Source organism: Gobius niger (assembly GCF_951799975.1).
Source record: "Gobius niger genome assembly, chromosome: 12".
Classification (NCBI taxonomy): domain Eukaryota; kingdom Metazoa; phylum Chordata; class Actinopteri; order Gobiiformes; family Gobiidae; genus Gobius; species Gobius niger.
In genome coordinates, this window is record NC_136863.1 from 17,432,614 (window position 1) to 17,443,286 (window position 10,673).

The 10,673-nt window shown below is 37.8% G+C and overlaps 2 protein-coding genes and 2 long non-coding RNA genes across 4 annotated transcripts; 1 reads left to right on the forward strand and 3 right to left on the reverse strand.

Moving 5' to 3' along the window:
- Positions 1–411: 411 nt before the first annotated feature.
- LOC306972048 lies at positions 412–1,819 on the forward strand. The gene is made up of 3 exons (XR_013793480.1): positions 412–506; positions 588–659; positions 1,670–1,819. It is a non-coding gene; the product is annotated as an uncharacterized lncRNA (long non-coding RNA).
- Positions 1,820–2,594: 775 nt separating this feature from the next.
- Positions 2,595–7,555, reverse strand: nutf2 (nuclear transport factor 2). The gene is made up of 5 exons (XM_079567615.1): positions 7,450–7,555; positions 6,166–6,275; positions 6,020–6,091; positions 5,100–5,198; positions 2,595–3,490 (listed from the first exon to the last, which is right to left on the reverse strand). The coding sequence occupies exons 2-5, from the start codon at positions 6,262–6,264 to the stop codon at positions 3,377–3,379; spliced, it is 384 nt and encodes a 127-aa protein (XP_079423741.1). The 5' UTR covers positions 6,265–6,275; positions 7,450–7,555; the 3' UTR covers positions 2,595–3,376.
- An 849-nt stretch (positions 7,556–8,404) lies between these two features.
- On the reverse strand, positions 8,405–9,310 carry tsnaxip1 (translin-associated factor X interacting protein 1). The gene is made up of 5 exons (XM_079567710.1): positions 9,092–9,310; positions 8,921–9,031; positions 8,701–8,795; positions 8,507–8,631; positions 8,405–8,418 (listed from the first exon to the last, which is right to left on the reverse strand). The coding sequence occupies exons 1-4, from the start codon at positions 9,284–9,286 to the stop codon at positions 8,520–8,522; spliced, it is 513 nt and encodes a 170-aa protein (XP_079423836.1). The 5' UTR covers positions 9,287–9,310; the 3' UTR covers positions 8,405–8,418; positions 8,507–8,519.
- A 340-nt stretch (positions 9,311–9,650) lies between these two features.
- LOC306971467 lies at positions 9,651–10,646 on the reverse strand. Its single transcript, XR_013793454.1, has 5 exons — positions 10,586–10,646; positions 10,327–10,467; positions 10,152–10,245; positions 9,872–10,068; positions 9,651–9,787 (listed from the first exon to the last, which is right to left on the reverse strand). It is a non-coding gene; the product is annotated as an uncharacterized lncRNA (long non-coding RNA).
- Between the last annotated feature and the right edge of the window lie 27 nt (positions 10,647–10,673).

Here is a 10,673-nt window from a genome sequence, read left to right on the forward strand (position 1 = left end):
ATGAAGAGTGTTTGTGTCAAGTGCGGGGGACTCTTGGGGCCTCTTCTGTGTTTCAGCTGAAGTTTGTGGGTCACAAATGTCTATAGCTTATAAGATAGCTTACCTTTTGCAAATAATGTCTCACTTTAGACCATCTTTGTTGACCAAAATAGACTGTGGTCATGTGAAGTAATTACAGAGATATTAAGGTCAAAAGCTTTGCATTTTGACAGATACTGACTAGGCATGTCCTCGACCTGTTAATAACTCTTTGGAATGCCACATGTCTAGTCCCAACCTGCTGTCCCAACCATGGATCTATCATAATAAACCAACCCGCCTGTTCATTCTGACACGCCTACATTATTTAGGTTTTTGCTTCCACGGTTGTGCTCATCGAGACATCGAGACATCGAGACATCGAGATGGCAAACCAGCAAGCCGAGTGTGAGAAAATAGGATCTGAGTTTGTTAAATTTTACTATCAAACATTTGATACAAACAGGGCACAGCTACAGGTTTTGTATGTAAGTGCATTCATATTTAACATTATAAGCTATAACAATTGATTTATGCTTCGTGTTTTTCAATCTTTGAAATGTTAACAGACTCCAGAGTCTACTGCTATATGGGAAGGACAAACGTTGCATGGGAAAGATCAAATAATGGCAAAAATCAAAGTAAGTACTAAAGCTATTATGGCAATAAAATTGCCTTTATTACTTATTTTTTCTGCTGTGTAAACACATCAACACATTCTTTTATAAGATCTGTGTCTTTAAACATGAAGTTCACTTTTTTATAAAATACTTTTACCACAAGAGGCCATCTGTTCCTAAAGATAAAAGCTGGCACCAGTTTAAAACAAACAAATAACTTGTTTCTCTTCTGCATGCAAGACGAGAGGACCTGTTCAACAGGTTGCAACCTTGCACTGGGAGATGAAATGCTCAATTTAAATGTGTTTATACTTAAGTAGCCTGAACCTACAAATGTAGGCTACAGGGGCCAAGACCTAAAAATACTTAGGCTACGTTAATGTATCAGACGAACATTCTATATTAGTAAAAGCTTAAATGTTTCCACTTTCAATTGCACTTGTACCGTTGAAGGTAAAATGTTGCTGTTAATGTGCTGCTGATATTTTTTTTTTATTTAAATGACTTTATCTAAACTACTATTTTACTACAACATTGCACAGCACTCTACACCAATTGCAAACTAAAAATACATTCTAAAATTGAAAATCCAGTTTTTACAATGTGAAGTAGAAAGTCCTGATACATGCTCTAAAATGTAATGAGGTAAAATCAATCTCAAATTTAGCTTTCTAGTAGTACTGTGATACTCTGTTACGTTCTACCATTGGTCCCTTGTTTGTTTATATACTTTATTGTCCAGCCTTATGGTCAGAATCACCTGGCTGGAGGGTTGACCTATTATACATGTTTTGTTTCATGTTTTTGATTACACATAAGGCTTCACTTTGTAATAATATCGGTACTATTATATAGTATAATACAGTACAATGCAATACAATATGCCAGGTCATGCATAAAGCAAAGTTTTTATAGTTTGTTATATGTTTTTGACTTTGAAAGTGAAAAATTCGTAGCAATAACTTTAGTGCACTGGATTTATATAATTTTAATTACTCTTCATGTACTTTGTCTTATTTCTTGTATGAAAGGGTCTTCCAATCCAAAATATACGGCGTGAGATCACCAGTCATGATCATCAAATTGTGGCAAACACCTACGTTATGACTACAGTTATAGGGCAACTAAGTGTAAGTAACCATTAAATACCAGGTAAATATGTTTGAATGACACAAAACATTATTTTATTGTTACTTAATTATAAATAGGCCTGTATTTATTTCAACCCTCTACTTCAACAAACGCTGTGTTTTTGTGTTTGCAGGTAGATAATGACCACATCATGGGTTTTCAACAAAGCTTTATCTTGAAGTTTTTTAACAATTCGTGGCTTATCATCAATGAAAGTTTCAGGCTCGCTATTCACAACTTTAGCAGTAAAACTTAACTTGCTGTCAATGTTGACCTATTGCGGAGTTTTTGAAAGTCAAGTAAATACACATTGTAAACAAAGAGTTGTAAAATTATATGTTTGGTACTGAGGCATAATGAAGTCAAAATAAAATACTTAATAGCTTTACACTGGTGTTTGCCATTATTTAACCCAGCACTATTTTGATAGAATATTCTAGTGAAAAAAACATTAACATTTAGTCTGGTGTTTAGGTCCAAAGCATAGTTTGAATAGGGCTGTAGATCCAGCGCCCTCTGCTGTTTGTCATCCGTGGCTTAGTTAAAGAGGCCAATAATGAGCTGAAGTCCTGTTCATTTAGCGCGGTGGAGAAAGTCAGACATTTAAGTGATTACCCAAATATGTAATCAACAAAGACCAGCAGGTCCTGAAATAGACTATGCTGGTCATCTAGTTTATGAAGGCAATAGCAAATGCTTTGTTATGAAAGGAATAGAAATGTGGATTATTATTTTTTTTTTAAATAAACAAAGCATCTTAAGTTTCATTGCTCGAAGCCATACTCAAGTTAGGACGTTCTGTTGGGATTAAAGACACGAAAGACATAAGAAAAAAAAAGTCCAGGTTTATTGTGAATCGTGGCTGCTGTAATCCTTAATAACGGTTTGACATCTGTATGAGAGAGGCGGAACAGAGGGAGACCAAGAAAAAAAAAGAGAATATGCAGGATAAAAGCCTTTCACACAGCAATGTGAAAATGTGTCCTCCACGATTCTTTGGTTTGCAAGAGCAAAATCTGGCAATAGAGAATGAACCGTGGAAAAGTTAACAGTTGTGAAAAAGATAAAACTCATTTTGAACACTCAAAGGCAAGCTTAAGTTATTCTCTAAGAAACAATTACAAGCCAAAACTAAACCAGAACCTGAACATGGATCTACAAACCAGTCGACAACAGTGCTAGCAGAACGGAGTTGTCAGCAGTGAGGTCAACAGTAGAATTAGTAAAGAGTGGACACTGGACAACAGAGCAGAGATGAGTTAATGGCGTTGGTAAGCGTTTTTTCCTTTGTGGTTGCTTGAGTGTAGATGTTGTAATGACAGGCTCCCAGCTTCATGCAGATCAGTAGTGCATTGGCAGACAGGGGCCTCCGATTGGTCGGCTGACCCAGTAAGCAACCATTTCAACAAGCTGGGGTGGTTTGATAACCCACCAAGATGAGGTTCATTGATGGACATACAGAATCCAGTAGCTGCGTGTTTGTCAAATGGGCATAATTTAGTGCCGAAAAGGGAGGAATGTTTCTCCATCCTCATTTTCTCCCTCCCCTTTCCATCATCTATATGCCCTTCAATATGGCTGCCCCTGCCCACCAAAACGTGGGAGGGTTAGCCAAAGTTGTGAATGGCCAGCCTGAACATATCATTGGTGCACACCCATGAGTCGTTTATATTCTTCAGGATGAATGTCTGATGGAATCCCATAACAGGGTCATTGTCAGCCTGTAAACACAAGACCAAATGCAAATAAATCAATAAGATAATTTTTTAATTTTTCACATATTTTATACACTAACAGCACAGGAGATGCCAGATAGCTTCTCCTCAACAGCGTATTATAAAATGTGTCAAATCAAGCTGATAAATCAGCGCCTATATAAATGTTGTATTCCAAGTTGTTGAAACTTATGGGACCCATGGGTCGTTCTTCTCGGGTTTACATGGGTTTTGGCAAACGTGTACGAGTCAGACAAGGCAGGAAATTCAACTTTACATGTAACTGCAGTGATTGCTAGACTGTGGGACCGCCTGCGTGTGCAGGAAGAACCGTTTTGGGAATGATATCACTCACTGCTGACACCATGTATCACAGAGTTGTTTGGGCAGTGCTTAGAATACCTACACATTTTATTTGCAAATGTGACCATTTTGGTTTGGTTTTGTTCTAGGAGACCAAAGCTATAAACGGCTTATTGCACGAGAAGTCACAAGCATTCAAACTTCCCGTCCTGTTTTATTCCTAGGTCATAGGACCTATGACAGATTAGTGCCAGTTTTGCTTGAATAAACAGACTTTAAAGATGCACTGCAGACAGTACATTTTTCAGGATGGTCAGATAGAACAAAGTAAAAACAATACATTTATCATGTAAATAGTTCACTGAAGGAGATTTCTGTGGTCAGAAAGGTAGGTGTTTTTGTCTTGAAGGCAAACATTGATTTGATGTTTCATAAGCCAAATGTAGCACTGCAGTCTGAATAAAAAAAATCATTCATTTTTATATGAAACTACAATTAATTTTGGCTTTTAGTATAAAGACAAAAACGCCTACCTTTATGAATACACTTCATTCACTAATGCATTTTATTCATTGATATGGACACAACAATGGCATTGGACAAACAGATGCATTGTTGTGTTATTCACCTTATTCCTCCACTTTTGCCTTCTCTCTGCACTTCCGTTGTCTTGACACATTCATTAAGTGCAGCTAAAATCTGACGTTTCGTAGATTGATTGATTTGTGATGTTCATTTGCACCAACAAGTCAACACTGCACCGTTTCTCTGCGTGGCTCGGCTTTGCATTCATGTTGTAACTGATTTTATCTGGACTTCTCCAGTCCCATGTTAACCAATAGGACAGAAGGGGCGGGCACAATTCATGGCGGCGCCCACGCGAACTTCCGGAATAAGGTGAATAGCAAAACTGCTAATCTGCAACACTTGTCCAAAGGAGGATTTTATATATTAACCGCTTAGTATTGATTTACATTTGTGGTGATTATCCACAAGTGCCTTGCTGTACAAGTTTAACGAGGAAGCATGGCTAGTTTGGGCTGCCTTAATTTTCCCGTGTTGAACTTGCTGTCCAAGTAACAGATAATCTTATTTTTTTTGAGTGACACTACACTAATACGCAAAAAAAAAAAAAAAAACAGGACAGGACAGGAAGTTCAAACACTGTAAAGTAAGGTAGCCAGAAGTAGAGTTTGTGCAACATGTCAATTGCTCTACAATTATGTCTTCTGATTACCAGTTTATGCGACATATAAATCATATATTAATACAACAGGACACTTGTTTTTTTCCTCCTTTTTTTAACACTTACTTTTAGTTGTCCTACGACCATACTCACTATGCAGCAGTCAGGGGTCGGCTGATGGTCTTGCGCCGTTATACTGTGCGCTATTTTTGTGAAAGGGAGACTCTGAAAGCAAAACAGTGACACATAATTACATTAATCAAAGACTAAAGTAACATCAAGAACTTGAGTGGTGCTTGGTCTTAAAGGAATAGGCCACCGTTTTTACATACTGAGATATGTTCTTACCTTAGACGAGTTCTTTAGGACCTGTCTGATCTTCCCCCGTGCCTTCTATCACGTAAACACAGCACAGACGGCGTTAGCATTTAGCCTCTCCCTCTCTCCTCTATAGCTCCAAAACAGGTCAAGATAGAAGCTACCAAGCTCTTCCACGTTTTCCCTGTAATTATACTTTGTAGTGTAACACTTCACGTAACCATATTTAAATAGGGAAAGCGTGGGAGAGCTTGGTAGCTTCTATCTTGACCTGTTTTGGAGCTATAGTGGAGAGGGGGGGGGGGCTAAATGCTAACGCCGTCTGTGCTGTGTTTACGTGACTGAAGGCACTGGTGAAGATCAGACAGGTCCTAAAGAACTCGTCAAAGCTAAGGTAAGAACATATCTCAGTATGTAAAAACCGTGGCCTATTCCTTTAAACCATCTCAGTTGTTAATAAAAAGGTTGACATGCTGTATCTCTGGATTAGTCCAATTATGTTCATTCGGTCGTCTGACAGTAATGATGATGAAATTCTTATAGCCTGATACGAAACGTGACATCACATGACCCTTCTGAGGAAGCCATCATCTAAAGGCATTAAACAAAACATACAGGTCTGGCTATAAGAATTTCATCATCATATCTCTTGCTTGTTGACTCAAATATAACAAACAAATAGCAACTAGACATCACAAAGGACATGAGCAGGGATGCAGAAGACTCACAGTGAGTTTCTCAACAATGGCATTTTTTCCCTGGAACTGCTGTCCTTCCCATGTAAGGCAAGATGTATCAATCTGCATTGAGTGATAGAAAAATATTTAGTGTGAGATCCATAAAAGTTTACTTATACAAAGTATATCACACTCACATATATAGACCCCAATAGTGATCTGTCAGAATCAAACATCTGGTAGTAGTGATGCACAAAGCTGGATCCTATCTGCTCCCACACAGGCTGGTCTACCATCTTGGTTTACCCTACACATACAGAACACACACAGAAAACAAGAGAAAATGTATTGACATTTGTATAACAATGAGAGTAAAAATGTGCAGGGGCTACGGCCTGGGGACCAAATGCAGCCCACAATCTTTTGTAGGCTCGAAGACTTCCTGCTGAATTGGTTCGATAGGGTGGCAACTCTTTGCAGAGATTCAAAGTATGCATTTCCATTCATTATCAAATGTTACAGTGTGGAACAGACATTATTATCTGGTGACTATTACAGGTGAGCTTGACCACTTCAAATCCATGCTAAAGGCACCTATTTGAATGATTCACTACAAAGACCTACGACCAGCAGTCTAAAAATAGAACAGCTCTGACACTGATGACTATTTAATACTATTATTCTATACAATACAAAACTATCATTAATGGACGGATAGATGTTACATCCAAACAATGCTGATTGCATCTTCAAAAGATGATAAGCAATGTAACATAATCATTAGCAATTGCAATGCTGTTTAGTAATAAAAAAAAACCATTCATCAGGTTTATGACTTCATTCCACCAACAAAAACATGACAGTCACGTTACAAATCCTACCCAGGCGTGTTTTGCTGAGCACATCACATCAGCAGCCGGAGTGTCACTGACAGGAACAGTCGTGCGCTTCCACATAACTGTACTGTGTTGTCTCAGAGGGAGCAGAGGAGCCACTGCATTGGTATTAAATCCAGGTCAACATTATGAGCTGTTTAGTTTGTAGTTGCCTCTGATTGGATACAATAACATGAATTTTGCATGACTGGCGGCGGGCTAACGAAATGCTAGTAGCTTGTGAGATCTTGTTTGCTACTGTTGCTAGCAAGACTCCACGCTTTACCCACGGCTAGTTTAAGGTTTTTGTCCCTTGCTGAAGAGACAGCTTTGCCTGATGAAGGCCTGTTCAGCGGTTGCTAAAAATATCTTGCCTCCTCCAAGTGTTGATTCCTTTACAGAGGCCCGCGATAGTTCTGGACCCCAGACAGCTACCCTTCATAGGCGTGCCCTGTGCTTCAATAGTGCGGCAACAGCTAATAGAACAGCTTATATAGCGTTATTACAATTCATTAGCCTGTCTGCATGAGCTCTAGTGTGTTTCCTGTGCATCTCCATTCACAGTATTCAACAAGAGTGCTTAAAAAAGAAGTAAATACAACTTACCTCTGACCAAAGCCGAGGCCGGCCGCACGACCACACAGTGCTGCTGCTACTATGCTGCTTGCCCTGACGAAGGGAGCACGCGCTCAAAGCTGTAATCAACGCGGGGAATTATGGGAATGTAGTCTTTTATATATTTTATACTCTAAATGTAGTCTTTTTTTTTACATTTTATGTTCGGAACGTTTTTTTCGAGATGACCTTTGCTTCCATTCTTTCTCAAAACTAAAACTTCTAATCGAAATATTACCAATATTCTTAATTTATTATAGAAACATCAATATCCTATTTTGGTGCCGAGTTTAAGAGAATTTTCAAACAACTGTAAAATTGAGATCGTCTATTATTGTGTTTGAACTGGCCAAGATTGATCTACAAAACCTTTCTGTTCATGTGGACAAAGAATTGGACTAAAATAAAATGCACTAAATGGATAAATTAATAAAATATTGTCTAAATAACTAAAGAGCTGCGTTTCACATGCTAATCTTTTTTATTAAGTTATTATTAAATACTGTAAGCACTTTTTGAACAAAAAGTTTTGAAACAAAGACGTTCATATAGCGCTTTTCTCGTGATGATGACCCTATGATGAACTTATCATGTTCATGTCAAGTGTGCAAGTGTTTATCAGCTTTGCTACCACATAACTGAGCTCATTTCAATAATCTATGTTTCCAGACACGGTGATGAAAAAGAACTGCACTGCACAGAAAAACAAAATAATAACTTGAGACCATCTATATGTAACCCTTATGATTACGTAGCCTTTGAATTTAGGAACTAGGGTTGATTATGTCTCGTTTACGCGTTAGTTATAATTGTTCATTAGTGGTTAGTTTGTTAAAATGTTTATTGAAGATGTCATTACATGACCACTTTTCATTTAGTCAAAATTCAATATCTGTGGTACCAGTGCCTGTATCTGTTTTGTTTTTTGTGAGAGCAAAACACTTTGTCAGGTTCTTCAGGCTGTGTGAAAGATAATAAAAGATAATACAATTTTGGAAAACCAAAATATTTATGGAACACAATTAGCAAAATATTAGCTCCTACATACCAATTTGTCAGAGTTATTTGAGAGAAGGCAGTCGTTCATTAGTGTTTTCAAGACTGTTTAGAACTGAAGCCACAGGTGTGTTCAGCTCCTCTGACTTCAGACTGGAGGATGCCGTTTGGTCTTTTCTTGATGAACACACAACTTTTGTAAAATACTATGCTACACATGTGAAAAGGTTTATCGTGTTGCCATACCTGATTCGATGGGCAGGTATCATGTTATTCTCTAATATGATTGACTGTGAGTGGTGAGTGTTGGTCTCATTCACCATCTGCAACACCTCTTCCACCTGAAACAGAATAGTTATTTTTAGCATTTAAAACAAATTAACCAATAGGTTTTTAAGTAACTGAGTTTTACTTAATATCACATAAAAGTATTTAACTGTGGTAGAGAATTATGGCTCTAATGTACCTTTCCAGTCACATGTTGTGCTTCCATTTGCAGGCTACCTTTCTTATCGATTTCCAACAGTGTGGCAAACTCAGTCTTCATCACATCAAAGTCATCTTGCAGTGTCTTGAGCTGCAGGGCAAATAAATTGGTGACATCAGTAAAAATCGATTGTGTGTGAAGTGAGCATACCTGCTGAAGTGTCTGATTATGTGTTTTTTCTAAAGCTTCCCAGTCACGACGAGGCACCACGTCCCAATATTCTGCTTTGAATCTGGTGAGCTCCTCTTGAGTTTTTGTGAGGTCTTTGCGACAAACCTTCAGAGAAAGTTGGAGCGCCACTGGGTCTGTAGTCTCCTCTTGAAACACACAATTATCACCATTCATTATCTTTGAGGTATATGTTATTGCCTTGTGTAAGTGCGAACAATATTTCACATGATGAATAAAAATGGCATCAATATAAAAAATGTAAATGTATACCAATAGCTATAATGTTCTTCAGTCAATTTTGTTTTTCATTGAATGAAAATGTTGTCTAATGTTGAGCAGTAGAGGAACCTAGTTTACTGTTAATTTATACAAAAATAATGGCCAACAAGCATTTAAAACAATACAATACAACAATACACACAAGTACTCCTGTCATATATGACTTTTTTTCTTTTCATTTGCTTAAAAAAAACTTCTTATGAGCTGACATCTTGAGGGCCCCGCCCCCCTGGTCGGGAACCACTATGCTGTTAACTGTGTGGCCTTACTTGTTTTCTGAGATTGTTCATTTTTCACTGTAAGGCCGTTAAGTTGATATACCAACAACTTCCGAGCATCACATTCATCTCGGTATTGAAGATATAGATTTGACAGTTCCGACTGCAAACGGTTTACCTAAGGAAAAAAGGACAATGGTAATTCAACTCTCCTTTACAATAAGAATAAAACAGTACTATCATAATAAATAATTTCACATACCACAGTCTGTGTGTTTTTCTCATTTGTTTTTTCAGTCTCAATAATGTTCAGTAGCTTTTCATTCTCTTTTTTCAGGTTTGTGATCTCAGCTTGTTCCTTTTCCCTGCAAGCTTGAATCTTGCTATTGCCTTCTTCAGTGGCATGTCTTAAAAGAGATCTTAATGTTTCCATTTCTTGTAATTGGTCATCTTGATAAGCTGGAAGCCAAAGCAAAATATGGAGTTTACCCAAGGTCTAATACAAATACTTTTGGTAATTGGTACAGGCAAGGCATACTGACCTAAAATGTGTTCATATTCATTTTTGATATCAGATAGAAAGCCCTGATAAGTTTGAAACTCTTTTATGAAAGCACAAAAGGCATCCCGGTACACCTGGGGACAAAACCACATTGAGAGTTGAGTAATTGAAGTAATAGAATGCCGTATGGAACTGTGTGCAAAGTTGAAAACTACCTGTAGCTTAACTTTTTGATTTTGTGGTTGATTGGGGTTCAGAGCATGCAGTTCTTTGTCCAGATAGTTTTCCAAGTACAAGAGGAATTGGGGCTTCCTTTGTGTACCACTATAAACACAGCTCCCCTCAGTCAATTGCGACTGAAAATACAAACAGATTACTGCAGATGATCACGTTTTAGCTTGAAATTACATAAAATATAAGAATTGCATTTCTTATTAACGTTAAGTCATTATTAAGTGTGACAGTGACACTTGCTTTTAGTTCACCGTCGGCTGTAATTTGCCCATTCCCATCGTAGAGGACATGTCTTGCTCTGAAGGGGGGAAAAAAATTAAAGTTAGCA